Source organism: Argentina anserina, chromosome 4 (assembly GCF_933775445.1).
Source record: "Argentina anserina chromosome 4, drPotAnse1.1, whole genome shotgun sequence".
NCBI lineage: Eukaryota > Viridiplantae > Streptophyta > Magnoliopsida > Rosales > Rosaceae > Argentina > Argentina anserina.
In genome coordinates, this window is record NC_065875.1 from 19,519,456 (window position 1) to 19,542,056 (window position 22,601).

General features: G+C 38.5%; 3 protein-coding genes across 3 annotated transcripts; 2 read left to right on the forward strand and 1 right to left on the reverse strand.

Moving 5' to 3' along the window:
• Nucleotides 1–3,795: 3,795 nt before the first annotated feature.
• Nucleotides 3,796–4,456, reverse strand: LOC126792340 (uncharacterized). Its single transcript, XM_050518789.1, has 2 exons — nucleotides 4,427–4,456; nucleotides 3,796–4,134 (listed from the first exon to the last, which is right to left on the reverse strand). The coding sequence occupies exons 1-2, from the start codon at nucleotides 4,454–4,456 to the stop codon at nucleotides 3,796–3,798; spliced, it is 369 nt and encodes a 122-aa protein (XP_050374746.1).
• A 7,145-nt stretch (nucleotides 4,457–11,601) lies between these two features.
• On the forward strand, nucleotides 11,602–18,480 carry LOC126790257 (ADP-ribosylation factor GTPase-activating protein AGD3). Its single transcript, XM_050516429.1, has 19 exons — nucleotides 11,602–11,739; nucleotides 12,601–12,677; nucleotides 12,797–12,897; nucleotides 13,024–13,094; nucleotides 13,590–13,652; nucleotides 13,751–13,795; nucleotides 14,270–14,335; nucleotides 14,424–14,471; nucleotides 14,550–14,645; nucleotides 14,730–14,771; nucleotides 14,874–15,089; nucleotides 15,179–15,310; nucleotides 15,415–15,639; nucleotides 15,785–15,871; nucleotides 15,957–16,289; nucleotides 16,812–16,957; nucleotides 17,051–17,144; nucleotides 17,282–17,772; nucleotides 17,936–18,480. Exons 1-19 carry the CDS (start codon nucleotides 11,695–11,697, stop codon nucleotides 18,048–18,050), a joined length of 2,493 nt encoding a protein of 830 aa, XP_050372386.1. The 5' UTR covers nucleotides 11,602–11,694; the 3' UTR covers nucleotides 18,051–18,480.
• Nucleotides 18,481–20,090: 1,610 nt separating this feature from the next.
• On the forward strand, nucleotides 20,091–22,537 carry LOC126790258 (inactive leucine-rich repeat receptor-like protein kinase CORYNE). The gene is made up of 2 exons (XM_050516430.1): nucleotides 20,091–21,422; nucleotides 22,066–22,537. Exons 1-2 carry the CDS (start codon nucleotides 20,557–20,559, stop codon nucleotides 22,373–22,375), a joined length of 1,176 nt encoding a protein of 391 aa, XP_050372387.1. The 5' UTR covers nucleotides 20,091–20,556; the 3' UTR covers nucleotides 22,376–22,537.
• The last annotated feature ends 64 nt before the right edge of the window (nucleotides 22,538–22,601 follow it).

Consider the following 22,601-nt stretch of genomic DNA (forward strand, 5'->3'; position numbering starts at 1 on the left):
AATCTCTTGGGTGTCAACAAAAGAGATATCCTACCTTATTACACTCAATGATAGATGTTGCATTAACCAAGGAAAATTGGCAATCGACAGATATTAAACCCACTTCCATTTAGTTGTAGGCAAAAAGTATAAAGATAGCAATAGTTACACATGATTAGTGTTACGGTCTTCACAAATGGTTGTGTCATCATGACACTTTCTGGGTGTTGTTCTCGAGAAGGGGTGTCGAGTGGCCTGTTGAGTGGCAAGCATGCAGGCTGATTGGGTATCAAGTGATTTTACAAGTGGTAATTTCGTAATTAAGAGAAACTCCTAAGTTCGAGACACTTAGACTCATAATTGGGAAGAAGTCTGAACACGAAAAATGTCTAGGATGTCGAAAAGAAATCAATGCACTTGACGGTATAGTTTTAGGAGCTTGTATGAATTAATTATGGAAGTTACCCCTCCTCGGATATATGATATTTCCCCCTACCAAGTGTAGTTTTGTCTGATATGCTCTATAGAGGGGTACATGGTGTCTGACTCTCCACCAACCTCGGCCTTATGAGACACTAAGCGAGTCACTCCTGGGGGACATTGGGTAACCTAGGAGTAGGGTGGATGTCACCATAGAGGGGCGGCATGCGTTTCTATGAGTCAGGATGTCTCGTGGACAGTATCGGTTGGCAGACCGATATTGTGAGTCCATGCGGGCGACGAGATTCGTACGTGGGCAATCCTTTATGCTAGCGGCATGGGCAATGTGTGGGCTTAAGGAAGATGTATCGGAACCCCGTTGTGCGCAATGAACACATAGCAAAGCGACGCGGGCATAGGTTCGGGGTTAAACCTAGCCAAAAGGAAAGGGTTTCCACCAAACACGGAAGAGCGACACCGTGCTAGAAGGAAGTAAACCTATAGTGGGCATATGCGGGTAAGTGGCATACAAAAGAGTATGTTGCCTAGATGGAAGTGTCAGGATGATATGTGGGAGGCGAGCCTTGCCCAACAAGTTATAACCCAGGGGCAGAATTTCCCATATGAATATCCCGTGGGTGAAGTGTAGACAAGGGATGCCTATATGCCGAGTGAGTATGATGAGGGATGCTCATGCAAGTAAGGTGTGCATGCTTCCAAGAGACGGTCAAATAGAAGGAAGTAAGGACCATCAATGTCTTGGCCTACTGTCATGCCTCTTGCTACGAGGTTCAAGGTGCATGCTGGTCAGTAAGGGGTTGGCACTAGGCGGGATGACATGGAAGCCTATCGGTTGGGCGAGTGTCATGGGAGGACCATGACACGAGGAAGCGATCGGTAAGTCACAAGTTGTGAGACTCATGTGTGAGTAGCTTTCGTTGGTGGAACCTCACAAGCAAGGAATGTAGTGAAAAAGATCGGAATGACACAGGAGGCGCACAAGAAAGAAAATAAAGTTGACATCAGAGATAAGGCTCGTCAACGGGCCGGGACGAGCCTTAGTAAATTGAAATAAGTGGCAGGCCGGGCAGAGTATTTTCATAAATATGAAAATTAGGTAATAAAAATTATGTGATTTCAGATATGCAAACGGCTTTCGGCGTTCGCATATTTGTAATAAGTCATCCCTTAGGGCATATTAGTGGTGTTTTCGATTTACCGAAAATTCCGACGGTTAAATGAGGTCCGAATAAGATGAAATTTTTATATGGTCATTAAATATATATACCGATCACATCGGTTGGTGTCGATCGATCCCGAGAAGTTTCCTTCATATAGTCGCTTCATAATGCGATAGTTTTATTCTAAACCTAATATAAAGGTTATGATACATTAGTTGACACTTAGGCGATCGCTAACTCTAATTCGAAATATGGTCGATCGACATCAGAAGATGTGATCGGTATATATATTTAGGGACACCCTAAAAATTTCATCCGTTTCGGACATGGTTTGACCGTTCGTACTTATTGTCAACAAAAAAAATAGGCGTTTTGACATATTGAAACCTTATTGACCGGGGTTTTGGATAAATAGATTTCCTCTGTGTGACCATGCACGATAGGTAACAAAAATTAGGTGATTTTCAGATATGCAAACGGCTTTCGGCGTTTCGCATCTTTGTAATAGGTCAATCCCTTAAGACATATTAGTGGTGTTTTTAGTTTACCAGAAATTCTAACGGTCAAACAAGGTCCGAATCAGATGAAATTTTTACAGGGTCACTAAATATATATATATCGATCACATTGGCTGGTTCGATCGATCCCAAAAAGTTTTTTTCATATAGGCACTTCATAATGTGATAGTTTTATTATAAAACTAACTATAAAGGTTATGATATAGTAGTTGACACTTCGGCGATCGATAACTTCAATTCAAAATATGGTCGATCGACACCAGCAGATGTGATTAGTATATATATTTAGGCAATCCGTAAAATTTTCGTCTGTTTTGGATATTGTTTAACCGCCCGTACCTACGGTCAACAAAAAAATAGGCGTTTTGACATATTAAAATCTCCATTAACCGGAGCTTTGCCAAATGGGTTTATTTGGTGCGACCGCACACAATCGGTGACAAAAATTAGGTGATTTCAGATATGCAAACGGCTTTCAATGTTCATATTTTGGTACTGGGTCTTCCCTTATGACATATTAGTGTTATTTTCGGTTGACCGGAAATTCCGACGGTCAAACGAGGTCAGAATTAGATGAAATTTTGACAGGGTCACTAAATATGTCGACTGGTGTCGATCGATTCTGAAAAATTTCATTCATATAGTTGCTTCATAATGCGATAGGTTTATTCTAAACATAATAAAATATGTATGTATAATATTTTATTATTTGGCGGGCTGGGCCTTGCGGGCTTTTGTCGGGCCGGGCCGGGTTTCACACCTCTAATCTAAACTCGGCCCTCTACCCACGGAAGCGGGTTTTGACATGCTTTCTCGCGGGCAGGGCCGAGTAAAAGCCCATCAGACTTACGGGCCTCCGCGGGTTAAATGATGAGACCTAATCAGAGATGCATATTGAGATAAGCTAGCCTTAAGATTAACCTTGGCACCGCCCGGGTCTTATTCTGCTGCATAGTAAGTCAGCTTGTAACAATTAGCTATCTAATCTTGAAAATTGCTTCCTCATCAGGAAGATATTTACTATATATTATGCGTGAAGTGTTCTGGCAACAGTAGCATCAGAAATGAACAGTAATGGACCTGGGGATTATTTGGGTCGGATTGTTTGCTGGAGTTGGGTAGACATGTGTCAAGTTTTCTTCCTCCACGTTAAGATTCGGCGACACCTATCATTGTTAATTCTCCATCTGCTCCTCTCTCGCTGCTCTGACTTGCTTTGTGGCCACTGCCTTCCTCTCTCCTTATGCTCTTTCTAATTAGTTCATCTCGGATAATTAACTAAAAAGTAATTTGGATATTATCTAAAATAGCAAGCTTCATGACCCGCAGCAAAGAGCGGGAACATTTGCTAGTCTGATTAAGGATTTGAGTGATTGCATAAACAAGCACAAACAAAGCGCCTCAGTTTAGCCTTACTCAAACACCTTCTACTGCCATATCCTATTATTTGATTCACAGAATATAAGGCTGCAAATAAACAAAAAATTGTAAATAAAAACTTCCACCGCATGAAGCATACGCAACTGAAGGGTCTAGAACATGATTATCCAAAAACAGGGTTCACAAATTAAAATTGTCGCAATTTGGACCAGCGCATAGCAACTAAAGTTACGATAAAAGCAGAAGACAGAAGTTCTGAAATTGCTGAGATTCTACCATATCCAGGCTGAGAACCAAGGAATGTTTCTGCTTTGCAGCTACATAACCACTGCCACCTTTTTGATTGAAGGGTCCTTGCGCCTTGCTTCATCCAAGATGGCCTTCTCACAATCTCTAGCTATCTTCTGGCTTCCTCTGACCACTCCAACTCCGGCTTCAGTGCAGAATCGGATGACTAGATGGTATGTTGAGGCTATTGCCCCCATCTCAGCCAACCCTTTTGATCCAAAAATGAGGTCATACACTGGAGGCTCTTCCATCACCAGAAATTCCACATTGAGGGTGCGGAATCGGGGCCTAACACCAGCTGTGACATTGAGAGTTATTTTCCCCACTGTCTTGAGTTCTTCACCCAAGTTGCCCCGCAGAGTCTGCTTCTGGGGGCGAATATCTTACAACTACAAAAAATAATCTATCATAATCCCTTAATTCCAATTCTCAGACTCTCAGTAACCAACTCTAGGAGCAAAATTGCCAATGAATTCGATTAATTTCCCTAAAAAATTATTCCTATACTCGATCCATGCCAAAGTAACAAATCTAAATCAAATTACAAACAAAAATTCCCATGCAATTCATCAAAATCCAAGCACGAATAAAGCTTCTCTCTGATTAAAAATGAATAACACTCAAGCTACCAAATAACCTAATATCACAAACTCTGCATACCAATTTTGCACAATCCACTGAATCCAGCATTATGACTCAAAAACCAACTAGGTAGGACCGTAGGAGGGTGCAGATTACAGATTTCACTAGCTTAAAATTGAAAAATGTAAAACCCTAGCTTATGTAAATCCTATAATCCTAATCATGCAAAATCGGCCGAGTCTTAAGCTCGAAACAAAGCCCTAGTTTCCCTAAATCAGTACGGGATGGTGATATATCGACATCAAGCACAAAAGCATCAGATTATTAAAACGATGATCGAAGTATGTACATAACGTACAAACTCGGTCTAAGATTGATAGCAAACTCAAGAGTTCGATACCTTTTGAGATCGAGCTTGCCGTTCTGTGGATATCAGCTGCTAAAATGAGCAAGTGATCGAGCGAGGGTGGGTTTATATAGGAGGGGGAGTCAGGGAAACCCTACAGTTGGCACAAGCGGAGCATACGACGCCGAACACCGTACGGAAATGGCGTTGGGATTTTTGAGTTTGTATACGAGACTATAATTTCAGTGTTAATATGCAGCTCTAGCTATAAGGTCTGTTATAAAAATGCAGAATCGTAAGCTTTTGGGAGGGAAGGTATTTGGGCCGGGTCGCACCGAACATGTCCAACTTTTTGGGCCGGCATATTTGGTTATATAAAATATGACATAAAAAGAGATTTTGATTTTTGAATCGGAAATATTAATTGAAAAAGAGATTTTGAGATGAAAATTGATGAGAGAATCATATTGTTTCAATATTTGATATCGGATCTCGGCTTTGATGTGCTTTTTGAATCCAATACTGATCAATGTCTCTGACTTTGCAAGCCCCCAATTCACGAAAGCAAAGTTTAGAAAATCGATTCATGTCTTTTAATAAGGATGTGTTGATACACTTATTTTTATCTGTAATTCAGCATAGTGGGAATTAAAACGGAACAAAACTTGTATCTTGCTCCCTCTTTTTCCATGACACAGAATTGTTACCATATATAGGAATTTTTTTTTAGAATTAGAAAATATAGGAAAAATAGAAAGTGAGACTGAAAATACAATAATCTGTGGTGGTCAAATCCAAACAAATCCATAAAGCTTGTCCATGATTTTTGAGACCCAGAAATGACAAATAGAGAATGCCACTTCTAGGTAAGAGATAATGCTGGGATTTGGAGCTATGCAACCAGACTCTTCTGCAAGTTCAGTAAGGACAATTAGGCTATTTGGTCACACACACCTACAATTGCCTCAAAGCGCTTAACATATTTAACTGGGATTTGATATAGAATAGACCTAAAATGGGCCTCAGCTCTCCTAGCTCTAGATAGAATTGAAAGACGAGTGGAATTCTTTAGGACCCCATAAATGATACAGCCTGTTCAACAGAACCCTCTATTTCCATGCTTGATACTCACAGAATTTTGTTTATGGAAATTGCCCATTTGGGCACTGTTCTAGATATATCAACTAGTTATTACCGTCCTCTGGTAACACTTTTGAGTTTTGCGATTTGCAGCCATATATGTGTGATTCTATTTTCTTCACTGTGAGAAAAAGGAAAAAAGGATTATCATAGTACAAGTCACTAAATCAACACTAAATTGGTTAAAATTGAAAGCGCAACTATCTCATTAAAAAATTACTCGTATACTTGTCTATTTATCGAAAAATCATACTTGCAAAGGGTCATTTTTTTCACCTTCCATCGCCACTAGTACTATCATATCCTCAACAGTTGGGGACTGAAGCCAAATGCCAGACTAGTCCCTCAATAAACCAGATCAATGCATTCCATTTGCTCTTCGGTTAAGTTTTACTTGTTTAAGAAGGTGATAATTTGGTCCACCATAGTTTATTCGTATCAACATCTCAATAAAGATATGCAGCTAGATAATGCAGGTTTAGTAGCAAGGCATTGAAATATTTACAGCCTGATTGAGGGGGGGGGGGGGGATTAATAGTTTAAACCCAAAAGCAAAACTAGTTGATGATATACAAGAGCAGAAAAGCAACACAAGCTCACTTTAGTTCTATCTTCATATGGGATGTCCTCATCTGTCGGTTCTTTAGTTTCCCTTTCCTTCTCTTTGCCTTATTTTTCTTCCTCCTTTCTCTTTCTTTATGTGTAAATCTTTCTCGTTGCAATTTAGATGATCTATTGGCTTTTGAGTGTGTATTGTCCTCCAGGTCTTGCTTGTCACTGAATGCATCACACGTGTTTGATTTGATTTAAAGTATAGCTTCTCCTCTTCTCCCAAGTCTCAGCCAAAAGAGACTGTTAGTTGATTGATCATTGTGAAATCTCCTCTTTTGGCCAAGCAAATGGCAAGAACCTAAGTTGATCCATGAAGACAAGTTTGGTTCCCTTTTATTGAGTTGTTGCAGGTTGTAAACCCACCTTCATAGTGATATTAATTAGTATACGGAATATTATGCCAGATAAGTGAAGGTAATTATCTCATTCTATCATTTGTGATTATTTAAAAAAAATGGTGTTTAGCAGCTCTATACATTTTACTTTTCTTTAGAGAACAAAGTTAAATGTTCTACAACAAGATTAGCGTCGAATTATGATGCCAAATATGTTAAACTCTTGACATTTTTTATTATGTTCAAATTTGTATCGTCAACTTTTCTTGTTGACCAAGCTATTCACGGAAACATGCATTAGCTGATCTTGATATTAGTTTGTCCATGAAACTGTTTGTATTTTCTTTTCTCTACAAGAAAAGCATTGGATTCTGTACTAGGAACACTATTACAACTAAATACTTCACCAAACACATAACTTCAAAAAAGTACCACTCAATCTGATCAAGTTCAAAATAAAAATTCCAGTCAGAGAGTAAAATAATACAATCTAGCCAAATAAGGCCTTCCATCCATGACAATGTACATAAATTTTCATCAATCATGACCGCACTACACGACTATTTTTTATGTCTATATGTACACAAACCCTGAATTCCTGGTACCAAGATTCCCCAGATTGTGTCATACTGCACATGCTTGTAATTCAAGATGGGTAAATTTATTTACTATCAGTCGTTTACCTGGGTAATTAATTGGTTAATCATCCTGTTGGTAAAGTGCAGGCTTCAACTGTGAACGAGAGAAGCAAAAAAGAGTCGGAAACGGTCAAAAAGTGAACAACGTTGCTAGGCTAATGGTCGAAGATCAAAAGCCAAAAGTGTAGCTAGTTCTATCTCCACTTTTTTTTTTTCCGTTCGTTGCATAATTCATATTCCATTAACAAAATAATTGAGCTTCATTCTCACAAAAAAAAAAACAAAAAAACAAATTGAACCACAACATGATAATACGTAATACACTAGTACTGACATAGGTCGCTATATCTCTCAAATACCTTCTAAACTAATCAACGAACTAAACATATCTTAACTATGTGAGGCAATATAAACTTTTCCTCATTTGACGAAATATAATCTAAATAAAGTTGTCTTTGTGGCCAATAGAAGAAATTTGGCAATCCTTTGTAACGGGAGCTGCTTTGCAAACAAAAGTATCTCGAGCAGCACTGCATGTTGTAATCCCCATCCAGCTTGATCATCGTATGATCAAAAATTGCTGAATGTTTAATGACCCGATTGAGAACAAGAAAAGGATTGTCTGAGCTTAGTTGATAATTGTTGTTGGTTTTACTTGTAATGTTTTGATGTTGCATTATCAAGTATTTTCAGGTCTGTCTTCCTGTCACAAGCTCGTTGTTGTTGGTTTTTCTTGTAGTGTTTTGCTGTTTTTGAGCGAGAAGTAACCTCAAGGCTGTAAATTGTGTTGGTCACATCCACCTTGAAAATTATATTTCAAGCTGTGTGGCATAGCAAAAAATCAACGGATAACCATACTCACCCGCTATAATACCATTAATCCTATACCTGAGCCAACTTCTTAGTGTATATGGATGAACTTCCACACATTTGTAGAATATGTAAACTGTTGTGTCTTCTAAGTTCTAATATATATAGGAAAGTCTTTTCTACCGTTTTCTTATCACTACCAAAGAGACTCCACTTGGGATAGCTGAATGATTTATTGTAAAACTCAATAAGCAAAGTGAGCACAGAGTGTTCTGAAACATTTGATGGATCAGCTAATACCGCACGCAGAAGGAGGTAGCTAACAACTCTTTCTATGGTATTCTTACCAACACTACATCGGTACTCCTTTAAGATGCCGTCTATAAGCGTCTCAATGAAGTATGCACCTGATCCAATTACCTTACAGGTATGCACCCACTCTAAGCCTCTTACTCCCTTTATATGATATATACGACAACACCTCAGTACCTCAGCTTGCATTCCCGCAATAAAAAAAAATAAGGTTGTATGCTTACTAATATCCACCTTTAGCCTAGACTTATACAATCCCAGTAAACCAACTTTCGAATCCATTCCTTAATCTCTTGTGTCATGTTGTCCCGAATCTGTTTTCATATGAAACTAATCACACTTACATTACCCGTAGCTGTGCAAACTATGGCAGGGGTTAACTATATCAACTTCATGTTTGAATCCGACACTATTTCTCCGTTAGAAGTAGAACGACTCTGTACGCCAATAGTAACATATTCTTCCAAAACTCAAGCAATATTTGTAGTCCCTTTCACATTGTAGTTCTATCTCCACATTGATATACATATTCGCACATTCTTTAGCTTTATTCATTGCATGAAGAAAAATGTCACTCATTGCGTAAGCTTTCACTTCACACAGTCTACGTTTGCATACGTTCATACATTAAGATTTTCCATTGTATAGTGTTAAAATGTAAAGTGCTTTAAATATCGATATTCTCTTCTATTGTCATCAATGACACCATTTGTTGGTGCAAAATCATATACAGTTATGACTGTCACCTTGAAACTAAAATAAAAATGAGACTAATAAGAGCATTCTTTCAATCGTCTTTGATTAATTTAGATATTTTTTTTTACTTTTATAGAAAAAAAAACATATCAATCGTTCAATTTTTACAACGAAATTTTGCATCTCTTTGTTTTCATTTTTCAAGTATTTATATCCCGATCATAAATTAGGGGGAGCATCAAGCATAGGTGGTGCTAGGGAGGAGCACTTAGACAGACATATGAAGTATTCAAAATGTGTTGGAAATGGAAATTGATGTGATTGGCTTTGACGTAAATAAAGTGATTTATACCAAATCAATCACGAAGAGGCTAACCTTGTTAATAAAAAACAAGAGGACGAGCTTTGAAAATTAAGCTACTCTTGTTGTCTCACTCTTAGACAGTTATACCAATCATGCACATTTTGTTTGTCTCGTTGATAAGGTAAACGCTTGGGCCTATACACTGATAATGTCGACGTAGTAAGATTGCTAATTTAGTGACAACTCTCATCTATAAATATCTATAATAACATGCTGCCAAGGGACAATAATCTCGAGTTTTGTAAGGGCTAGTATGATGATTTTCAAAGAAGACAGAGGTAGAGAGTAAATCACTAATGTTATACAATGACACATTGACAAAACTCATTGTAGCACGTAATGATATCTACTATGTTTGTAATTATCAAAACCACGTGTATGTATCTCAGATAAATTGGTTGTGACAATGTAAATTCATGGCATTTACAAGATCACTAATTAAATTTGGTTTAATTCACTTCTATCTCAGACAACTAGTTGTGACAACCTAAATTATGTTTTATTCTTTTTTGAAACGAATTTGTTTTTCAATTAAGTGAGAAATGTAATCATTTTGTGACAATTTTGGTTTGTTGAACTGCTTTCAATACAATAATTAGTTTTGTCGTCATATCATATAACGAAACGTCATGTACATAATGCAACTCATTTCATCACATATCATACTAAAACTTATATAGTAAAACTATCCGATATTTCATTTAAATTTCCATAAAACTATGCATACGTTAAAATGATAATATAAAATTAGCTTGGTTTCCAACTCGAATATTAGTAAAAGATGTATCCATTATATAAATCAGGTACCAACTAGAAAAAAGTAAGACTCACTCGATATTCAACTTGAACATCGGTAAAATCTTGTAAGAGATACTCTCAATGGGTAAGACCAATTAGTCATAATCGCCATCATAATCTTGCCATTGTTGCTTGAATTCTAATGCTGTACTTGAGTTTATGGTCAGCCGGAGCACCAATCGGAGCAACCATTTAGGACCACCCTAGTGGTTCATGGTCCACCTGATTTAGGCACTTGAGAAAAGGGATAGATTATTTTCCTAATTTCCACCATAATTATTTTAGATCTGAAAAAGAAAAATTCGTTGTCAGCCGTGTTTAATTGCCAAAATAAATTATTTTTAGAAATATACTACTTTTAAATTTTGTTTCCAATCCTATTCGAAATTCCAGTTTCGAGTGTCGGGCGTGGATATATGGAGGGAAATTTAATCCAGCGGGTCCCACCCCATGAAGTGCTTCGCGTGTGCGTGCCAGAAGCATCTCCTTTCCCCCTCGCTCCCCCACTCCGCAGCCTCCGCGCGTGGAGCGCCATCCCAGTCTCTCCGCCGTCTGATTCCACTGCCGCGCGTCCGAAACCGCCATGACGCGCAACCACGCGCGGATCGGAAACAGGTTGTCCTCGTTTCTCGTACCTTGTAAAGTCACATAGAGACTCTTCAGAGGATCGAGGGACTTAAATCTGATTAAATCTGATGCCGCGCCATCCCAGTTTCGGCTTGCGGTTAATTAATCTTCGGCAGTGGTTAAAATAAAGAGAAGGGCATGAAATTAGAAAAAGAGAGAGAAAAAAAAGGGCAAAGTGAAAGAAGAGAGAGAGAGAGAGAGAGAGAGAGAGAGAGAGGAAGGGAAGGGGGTATTATTGTTCGCATTTATCAAAGAGGAGAGACTGTGTCTGTCTTACTGTCGCTCAACATTTTTCAGGTTAATCAAGAACGACCTAAATCGATCCCACACTCTCTCAATTCCCAAGGCCCTTTCAGCTCAATCTACACCCAAAAAAAAAAAAAATTCAACAAGAAAAACTCCACAGCCTTTGCTCCAATTTCATTTGTTATTAGGGTTCATTTCTTCCCCTCTGTCTCTTTTTTGTCTTGGTAGTAGTGCTGGATTTTTAGGGTTTGGAAGTTGGAATAGATTTAAGTTGTGAGGTAGGTTTGGTGTGAATGGGGTGAATTTCATGCAGCTAGAGCTGGTGAAAAAAGAGAGGTGAGGATCTCTCTGGGCGATGGAGCATTGGTGTGATACTTATTGACGGTTGGTGTCAAGTTTGGGATAAATCAAGGTGTGTAAAAATGCATTTCGCCAAGCTCGATGATTCTCCTATGTTCCGCAAGCAGGTGCGTTCTCTCTGTCTCTTTGAATTTAGATTGCTTAAGTTCGCCGTTTTACATAAGATTTTTTTGTTGGATTAGAATGTAGTGATGCGAGTCATATATGCGTGTGGAGTATTAGGTGGTAGTAGTTTCTGTTTGGGAAGACGGAGCGAAATGTTGTGCAGCGTTTGCTGATTGCCTTTTAGATTAATTTGATGGTCGGCATTTTGAAGAACAAGTCTTTTTGGACAACTAGAAACCAAACCACAAAACTACGAGGGAGACTCCCCGCCCAGCTGATCCAAATGGAAGGCTGGGGACAGAAAGAGCGGGAGACAGTGAACTGAAATTGCTGGATGCGAGCGTATTTTGCTACATTAGCCTCACGAAATACATGTTGTAAGACTATAGTATCAAACTGATAAGCGATTGAAAAGATTTATGTATAATAAGTCTATTGTTACATTTCTTGTGGTGTGCAAGACCGAGCATTGTAGCATTAGGAAACATGTCTGTGTATCGATGATGAAGATGGTGTATATTATACCCCATTTTAAAAATAAGCTTCAATTTTGCACAGGGTTTATATGGCTCGCTCTCATTGTGTCAATATAGAAAATAGTTAAATATTTCCTGCATCTCCTAATCTTATCACATGTACTTTGTGAGTCACATGTGATAAAGAACCCTGAAATGGTTATTCAGTGAAAGGAGAATGTTGGTGCTGGCAATTTGAGTCAAATTTCTATCGTTATGGACAGAGGAAGTTTCTTGCAGATATTACTTGTGTATACATATGAGTGACTGCGTCCATGACCTAGTGTTTTCAACAATGTACATGAGTTATGGGTCCTTGATTGCTTTTTTTGTTTTTATCATAAGCAGATGCAGGGCATGGAGGACAGTGCCGAGTCATTGAGGGAGAGAAGTCTAAGGTTCTACAAAGGATGTCGAAAATACACGTATGTTGACTTGTTTCTGATTGCTCTTCTTCCTTTTCATTTCTGGTCACTCTTTTGCAGTATGGGAGCTGTTCCATACTTGAACATTGAATTTAAGAGGGAAGTATTCTTGCTTGCAGTGAAGGTCTTGGGGAAGCTTATGATGGCGACATTGCTTTTGCTAGTGCCCTAGAAACATTTGGTGGGGGGCATAATGATCCAATTAGTGTGGCTTTTGGAGGTAAGTTGATTTGTTAACATCTTGAGTAATTTGATTGATCATCCTACTTTACATAGGCACACTTTATCTCATTGAAGAGTGTTCATCATGGAATTTTATTGTTTGAACTTCTGTCTTATCCTTTAGGGCCTGTTATGACCAAATTTACTATTGCATTGAGAGAAATTGGGACATACAAGGAAGTTCTTCGGTCCCAGGTAATTAAATTATTGTATTTGTAGTCTATAAGTCAAATCATTCCTGCTAGCTAATTAACTTGGCTTTCATACTTTTTAACAATCACAGTATCCTGTGTACAGTTCCAGAAAATGAATTGAATCAAGTTGAAATGCTTGCTTCTTATGTTGGACTTGCAATTAATTCTCTTTTAAATGAATCAACATCATTTCTATCTGTTAAACCTTTTGCTGTTACTAGTATATTTTGAGTTTAATGGAACTGAACTTTATACATGTTATGTTACTTCTGTAGCGGCTTCTGTTATAAAGTGTGTTTCATATATAATGTCTAATAGGTTCCATAGTCCTTTCATATTTCAAATGTTTTTTATGCTCCTCTTTTTTTATTATAATAAATAAAGTGGCGCTCCTCTTTTTTTTTCAGTCTTTGTGTTTGTTACTCTGTTTGATGAATTGTTTAATTCAAGTCCTGAGTTATTTTGTATGACATGTTTTTTTTTCTTCCTCTTCCAGGTTGAGCATATGCTAAATGACAGGTTGTTACAATTTGTGAACTTTGATTTGCATGAGGTCAAGGTTTGTGCAAATTTTCTGTATAATCAATCTATGTCTATCTTCTAGTTTTGTTAATATCATCTGTGTCTTAATGGTGAATGATAAATCTCTTTGTGCAGGAAGCGCGAAAACGTTTTGACAAGGCTAGTCTTCTTTATGACCAGGTGTGTGATTTTTGCTCTTGAATTAGTTTGACCTTCTTTCTTGCATTTATAAGGAGCTTTTTTCTAGGTTTGTGAATGTTTTAATTTGGAATGAGCAGTTGTAAACTCGTAGAAAAAAAATTGTCTATATTCACATGAGTGCAATCTCCAACAATTTTAGGATCACATTATTTTGTTATTATGTTTATCTTCTTAATGTTTGATAAAATCTGGGGTATGCCTTACAAGTTTACTGATCCAAGCAGGCTTGTAAGTTAGTACATGAGGCTGGTTATCATTCAGCAAAATCCACCATAAACATTTGTGTTTTTGGGTCACAGAATTACGTACAGGAGTTTAAGTCTGCAATAATGGCATATGGTTTTAAAATTTTTAATTCACATATGGTAGATGTTGCTGCCATATTTAGATTAATGTAAAATATGAGATTAATGTAGAATACTATAAGGTAGATTGATGCTTATGTCTCTGCAGGCTCGCGAGAAGTTTCTCTCACTAAGAAAAGGAACAAGGAATGATGTAGCCACCATGGTGGAGGAGGTACTGTGAACTGCTAACTTTAATTTGTATTTCTAGTATTTAGAAATTCCCATCATTCAGCATCTAACACAAATAAGAGATATTCCAGGAGCTTCATAATGCAAGGTCTACATTTGAGCAAGCTCGATTTAGTCTTGTAAGTATCAGTTTCAATTGTCTTGGCTATCGATGATCTTAAAGATTGACAACTTACGATGGAATCTTTTATTTACAGGTGACTGCTCTTTCTAATGTTGAAGCAAAAAAGAGGTTTGAATTCCTGGAAGCGGTCAGTGGGACAATGGATGCTCATCTTCGTTATTTCAAACAGGTGGGTGGATTTAAAGCAGGGTTTCTTTCCTTTTCAGAAGCATTCTACTAGTATTCTTGACCTCAAGCCCTTATCCATGTGTAGGGTTATGAGTTGTTGCATCAAATGGAACCCTATATTAATCAGGTTTGTTGAACATGTGTATATATTGTCATTATTGTGTCTATTTTAAATCCTCTTCTGTTTGCAATGAGAATCATTGAAAATGGGATTTTGATTGTCCCTCAGGTTTTGACCTATGCTCAACAGTCCAGAGAAAGATCCAACTATGAACAGGCAGCTCTTAATGAAAGGATGCAAGATTACAAAAGACAAGTTGATAGAGAGAGTAGGTGGTCGTCCAATGGTTCTAATGTGTCTCCTAATGGAGATGGAATACAAGCTATTGGTAGAAGTTCACATAAAATGATAGAGGCTGTTATGCAATCTGCTGCAAAGGGAAAGGTTTATTGCATTATCCTTGATTAGTTTGATGTAAATTTTATTTATTTTTGTTTTTATCTGTACTAAATCTAACAATCTTCATTGATCAGGTTCAAACCATTAGGCAAGGTTATCTCTCAAAGAGGTCGTCAAGCTTGAGGGGTGACTGGAAAAGAAGATTTTTTGTTCTTGATAGCCGAGGAATGCTCTATTACTATCGGAAACAAATCAGCAAATCATCTGTAAGTAATCTGCTGATGAAATAATTTTGAGGCAGAAGGGTTGAAGTTATCCCTGGGTTTGATATTGATATCATATTTTTGTTTGTTTTGTCTCTATTATTTAGGGCTCTGGTAGTCAACATTCTGGTCAGAGAAACAGTTCTGAGCTTGGTTCTGGACTGTTAAGTCGGTGGCTTTCTTCTCATTATCATGGTGGAGTGCATGATGAGAAATCTGTTGCTCATCACACAGTGAATCTGCTTACATCTACAATCAAAGTTGACGCTGACCAGTCAGACCTAAGATTTTGTTTCAGGATCATTTCACCAACAAAGAACTATACTTTGCAGGTTCGATTCACTTTAACCGGCCTTATGGACTTATAAAGATTCTAGCCAATGTTGCTCGAGCGATTCTGCCTGTAAATTGAATGCTTTATGGTTATTGTAGAACTGTCGTTCTTGCAGTGATATTTATTTATGCTTGTCAGTGCAGGCAGAGAGTGCACTTGATCAAATGGATTGGATTGAAAAGATAACGGGGGTTATTGCTTCATTACTGAGCTCGCAGGCTCCTGAGAGGGTAATTTTCAGATGTTTTTCTATATTCAAAATTGTAGCCACTGAGTTCATGGTCTGTTGATGATTTTGATTTAATTGTGTTTCAGTTTCTCCCTTCTAGTCCCATGGGCAGTCATCGTCGTTCGGCCAGTGAGAGTAGTTCATTCGAGAGTTCTGATTTTGATCACACTGGAGTTGAAGAACTTGCATCGGACAGGAGCCTGAATAATGCTGACCACCGCCAATTAAGAAGTTCGCAGCAGCAACGATCTTCTTTAAGAAGTGAGAAGACAATTGACACTCTTCGAAGAGTTTGTGGGAATGATAAATGCGCTGATTGTGGTGCCCCTGAGCCAGATTGGGCATCATTAAATCTTGGTGTTCTTGTTTGCATTGAATGTTCTGGTGTTCATCGCAATCTTGGTGTTCATATCTCAAAGGTAGTATGTTTTGTTACTTTCATGGTTCTGGGCATGCTCTCTTTCAACAAACTGTTCTATCATTTGTTTGTCAAATAACTATAATGTTTGTGCTTCTTGCTTTATTCGATTGCATAGTTGGGAATCTGAAGAACACTTTTCATAGAGTACTCAGTAATGTGGTTTGATTATTGACATAATTAGATTTCATCTGAATTTGGCTTTGAAGTTATAAAGGATTGTGCAAACGTTTATGCATGATATTTTACTCCAATTTGCATTTTTTTCAACGATGATGTGTCTGTACGAATGTAGTAACAATCATAATCTATACAACTAACATGGCATTGTAGAAGAAAACTATTATATGTTGGAAATAACTATATTTTGTGAGAAGGACTTATATAACATGGTAAACCTGATATAATTATTTTTGTTTACAACTGAGTAAAGTTGTTATCATATATATTAGTCCTTTGGAAAACAGAAACATGTACTGGTAGCTTATTTCTGGGAGCTTGTTCTTGGTGATGTTTACTGCAGGTAAGGTCTTTAACACTGGATGTCAAAGTATGGGAGCCTTCTGTCATTAATTTGTTCCAGTCATTGGGTAATGCATTTGCGAACTCTGTCTGGGAGGAACTTTTGCAATCAAGAAGTTCTTTTCAGCTTGATCTTATAGCCACAGGGTAGGGATTCTACATTACAATTCTTGCAAGTAATATTATATAACTCTTCCTTACTCGACAATGGTAGACACTCACTTTATTCTTCATGTGCAGGTCACACAAGTCTGATAAAACGCAGCTAGTTTTTATCACCAAACCCAATCAGACTGATTCAATACCGGTGAAGGAGAAATTCATTCATGCAAAGGTATGTCCTCCAACTCATGCTTCTTTCTCGACAGTGGATGACTTTGGAAGATATGCAATCACTGACATTTTGCAGTATTACCTACTATCGCTGAAAAGTGCAGACTGACTTATATTAGTGCTCTATTTTGATCATAGTACGCAGACAAGCTTTTCGTAAGGAGGCCGAAGGATGCACAATATACACATTTGGTGGCACAACAGATTTGGGAGGGTGTTCGTGCTAATGACAAGAAAGCTGTGTACCGTCACATTGTTAATTCTGAACCGGATGTGAATGCAGTGTATGAGCAAGCCTCGTGTGCCTCTTCCTTAACCCTTGCAAAAGTAATGCTGATGCAAGAGCAGACTATCCATGAACAAAGCTCTAGCTGCTTAGCTGGGGAGTCACTGGAGAGGTCTTCTGGTAGCTCTTCGAACTTGAGTGGTACCAGTGAAGTCCACGCTATGGAGGATCTAGACGGCTGCACCCTTCTTCACCTTGCCTGTGAAACTGCAGACATTAGTATGCTTGAACTGCTCCTACAATATGGAGCAAATGTAAATGCGACTGATTCTAGAGGCCAAACACCACTGGACCGATGCATTCTCAAGGGCAGAAACACATTTGCAAAATTGCTCCTTACCAGGTTCCTATAATTTATGGTTACATAAGCTACATTTATCATCCATTCATATCATTTGTGCGTATTAACTTGTTCTGGGTCTCTTGTTTAGTCGTCACTTTCCTCTGGAATGCTGTCTTTTTACCTCTTTATGATTTGGTACTGAGGGCGTTCACTGCATCTACAGGGGAGCAGATCCACGAGCACTAAATGGGGAAGGTAAAACCCCTCTTGAGCTGGCAGTTGAGTCGAACTTTGATGATGGTGAGGTCCTTTCTATATTATCAGACTGCCGTGGATAAGATATCAATTTACGAACCACCAAAAGGAAAACTACATTGATGCTGAATGGTGCTATTACAAGAAACAAAGGTATTGCATTTGTATAATTATAGTTTATAAACCTGAGAGATGGTTCTCCTTTGTATGAAATGTCAGTGTTGTATGGGTTTCAAGAGTGGTAGGATGGCATGCCTGCCCTATGGGCCATGAGGGCATCGTTGAAAATGGTTGTGAATTGTTAGAACTTGAGATGCCTCTGGTGGTCTGAACCGAAAGCCACTGGTAGCTTTCAGCCAAGGGGGCCTGTAAGGCTGTAATGGTGTTGTGTTTTGTTTATTCAGTTTTCTGCTTCCTTTGCGAAGTTGTGAGGATTTACCCAATTTAGTTTAGGACATTGTGTATTTGTACATTATTTGTTTTAGTGAAGCTTTTTTTTAGTGCCTGTGGTTGAATCTCTGTTATTTATAGATTTATAAGAGAAAGAAAGACATGAAAAGAACTTCTGCTACCATTCTTTTTTGTTTTCTTCATCATATTTGCAGTGGAAGAGAAACAAAATCAAATTACAAGGCAATTGATTTCCCTTATCCATTGCGAACTAGACAACAAAACGAATCAATGAAATGTCTGCAGTGACATCTCTGCAAGTCAAGATGGGAATCATGTGATGTTACGTTCTTGGCTTATCATGCAAATGCAGCAAGCAAACTATCGCGTGGTTGGCATGCTTTTGTTTCCCTGCAAGTCAAATGGCACTGCTTTCCGCAATTTGTTTTCAAAATCTGAAGATGGTGAAAAAATGTTAAAAGTCTTTACTCAACTACCACAAGTCCACAACTACAAATGTTTCGGAGGTTCTTCCATTTACTCTGTGGAGATTCATCTCATATTTGCTGAAAGTGTTACACATTTGCACAACAAAGTCAGTCAATTTTTTATATTTAACTTAAATTGTGACTCATGTTATGCCACGTCATCAATTTTAATGGCAGGTGAATGTTCACGGGGTGGATAAGAATTTTCGCAAATGTTTATGTACCTCTCTCAATTGCTTGATAATATTCACCTTCTGTTTCTGTTCTCGTGAAGGAAAAAAGAAAGTAACAAATGTCACGCTGCTTGTGGAATTGCTATCAATTGATTGACAAAAACATCTAGAAGTGCTTTACAGTGATTTTTTTAGGAAGCACTTCATGTACTTAATCTTAAAATGCTTGAAAATTTCGACAACACATCTATATTTCTTTTCACAAAGCGGTTTTAGAGAAATATAGTCTACGATGAAAAACTAAAAGTATTGATTTAAGACGTAGTGGATCCAACCTTATATATTATCACCATCTTTCTAATCTTTACATCTATGAAATTAGATTATCTCAATTATCCTTTTTGTTTTATTGTTGTGAGTGATTAGGGACGGATTCCATATAACGACGGCCACAGCAAAACCTGTAAAAGATTTTCATCAAAAAAAAACCTGTAAAAGATTATTCCACTGTTAATAAAACCAGAATTATTCCATAACACTTAGACTAATCACTATTCTGCACCTCTTAATCCCCACATATCCAATCTTAACAAACCCGAATAAATTCCCCTTACTCAACGGTCCCGATCTCCTCGCCCACCCCAAACACCGACGGCCGATATCGACTCCACCATCTTCCTCCTCCCTCTCCTTGTTTCACACAGTTCCATGTCTCGCTTTCGGCCACGTGATAGCGACGCAGAGCCAACGTGGCGGAATGGGGTCCACCCTAGTAACCTCAAAGGCGGGAAGCCCAGTTCTGGAGTAGAGACTTAGAGTGAGAACAAAATACCAAAAACAAATTATAAAAAAACAAAAAAAAAACACGGAGACCCTCTGAGAGAGAGAGGACTGGAGAAAGAGAGACGACACCATTTTCTTTTGTTCGTATCTCGAAGTTTTGAGGTACAACAATACTAGTATGGCTTATTAGGACGAGTATGGCTTAAGGCCTCGGCGAGTTTTGGAGCTTTACTCTCTTTTCTCTCTGGTTTCCTTTTTTTATTGTTGTTATTTTTGGGGTATTTGGTACTTGGTGTTTTTCAGTTTTTGTTGATATGGTGAAACAGTGAGGAACCAGGAGAGTCTAGATGGTGATGGGTTTTCAGGAGATGCGAATAGTGTGACGAAATCTGATTCTCCTATGTCTTTACTCTCAAGATTTCCATTTTCCCAGAAAATAAAAATTCCATTTTTTTTATGTGATATTCCCTTATTTCAAGTCTGCTTGAAGCTTTCTGTCTCTCGTGGTAGACTGGTTTGGTTAAGGCCTTGAAAAAGGACCAAAGGTTTCAGCTTTTTAGCTAGGGGAGAAAGTTCTCATCTGGGTTCTAGTTGAGCTATAGTCTTACAGAGCTTCAGTCTGCTCTCTCTTGGGTTTGCGGTGGTGGTACTCTCTAACATGTGGGTTTCAGTTTAGCTTTTAGTCAAGTTGCTTGCTTTGGTTCCACTGTCTTTGCTTTTGAGAGATTTTTGGCTTTTGTTTTCTTTGCACTCCAATGGGTAGAGGGACAAGTACTTCAAATTTTAAGTGTAGAATCACAAGCCTGCTTCTGCTTCTGCTTTTGCTATTCCTGTTCTGCTCAACTGTTGAGTCTCAACAAACTGAGCCTCCATCGCCCTCAAAGCACCCTCGTTCCAAGAACAACCAGCTTGAAAGAATCCTACTTAGTCTTGTGTTGGGAGTATTGACAGGGCTCATACTTGTCCTCATCTCTGCTTTCACTGTCCGCTGCTTTGTTCGCTACATTAGCAGAACCCCAATTCTCAAAGGCCCTGTGATTTTCTCCCCCAAAATCGCGCCGAAAACGCTTCAATTGGCAATGGCTAATGAGAACCAGCTGCTTGGTTCCAGCCCCAATGGGAAGTACTACAGGACTGTGCTTGACAATGGGCTCATTATTGCAGTGAAGCAGCTGGAGCCCTTTTCGGAGTGTGGTTCGCCCGAGGCGCAGAGCAAGTGTGCCAAGAGGAGGATACAGCAGGAGCTGGAGGTGCTTGCTGGACTGAGACACAGGCATTTGATGAGTTTGAGGGCTTATGTTCGCGAGCACGACAAATTTTCTTTGGTTTATGATTTTGTGCCCAATGGGAGCTTGGAGGATGCTATGAATAGAGTTAGGGAGAGTCAGTTGCAGCTCAGTTGGGAGGTTCGGCTTCGGATTGCTGTTGGGGTGATTAAGGGGCTTCAGTATCTTCATGCATATGTGCCTCAGATTATGCATTATAATTTGAAGCCGAGAAATGTTATGTTGGATGCTGAGTTTGAGCCGAGGTTGGGGGATTATGGGTTGGCCAAGCTCACTCCTCATTTGGATGGGGCATTATCTGGCTACACTGCTCCAGTTTGTTTCCAGAATGACAGGTACACTCATTGAACTCTGATAATATTAATGTTCTTTACGGTGCAATTTCTTTAACTTATTCAGGCATCTATGTTGATATATCTGTGTGATAGCGGTACTTGGGTTTTAGGACTTGAGGAGATATATTGTGTCCCTATCTGCCCCCAAGCTCTTTGCTTTTAAAGTACTTCCTGGAGTTTAGTATTCCACTTCTCAATGTTTAATAGAAGTTTGAAGTTTGGGGAAGGATATAGATATATAGCTTAGTATTGAAACCCTCGTAGTTTATATGCTTTGTGTTTGTTGTACTTTGTGCTAGAGAACAGATTGCTCTCTTCCTATAACTATCTCAACATGTTAATATCAATTCAACAAATTAGTGTTCCACAATGAATTTGATAATTTGTTAACATATAGGGCCTTATACAAACATGGGGCTGTAGTCTGTTTGTTGCAGTTGTTTATCATGCTGTGTGTGAACTTAGCTGCATTAGCCTACATAAACTTCCCAGCTTTTATCGTGCTATATTGTTAAAGAAACACTCTCAGTTTCTAAAGGGAGGTTTAACTATTGATAGAAAGGAGAAATCAATTAGTTTGAGACGTTTTCTGCTGAACCAGATATGCTCTTTTACTGAAGTCATGTATATTCTATTTCAACAGGTACACTGATAAGAGTGACATTTTCAGCTTTGGGATGATTTTGGGAGTTTTATTAACTGGTAGAGACCCAACTGATCCCTTCTTTGGGGAGACGTCTAGTGGAGGAAGTTTAGGAAGGTGGTTGCGGCACTTGCAGCAGGCAGGGGAGGCACGGGAAGCATTAGATAAGAGCATTATTGGGGAGGAAGGAGAGGAAGATGAAATGTTAATGGCAGTGAGAATTGCTGTCGTATGCTTATCAGATGTGCCAGCAGAAAGGCCATCAAGTGATGAACTTGTTCACATGCTAACCCAACTGCACAGTTTTTAAAGCAAATGAAGTACTTTGATTGAAGCTCCTGTTTCTGTAGATTTTGGGGAAGTAGACTCCAGAAATATTTGCTTCAGGTTTTGATTCGAAATCTGCACATTTCTTTTAGAAATCATATGCTTCCTGGTTTGTGTATATTGGCTGTGAGTGAAAAAACTTCAAGTCAGTCCAGGACACTTTCAACTTTAGAGCAAGAATGACTAGAGTCTAGAGATAAACCCAAGTG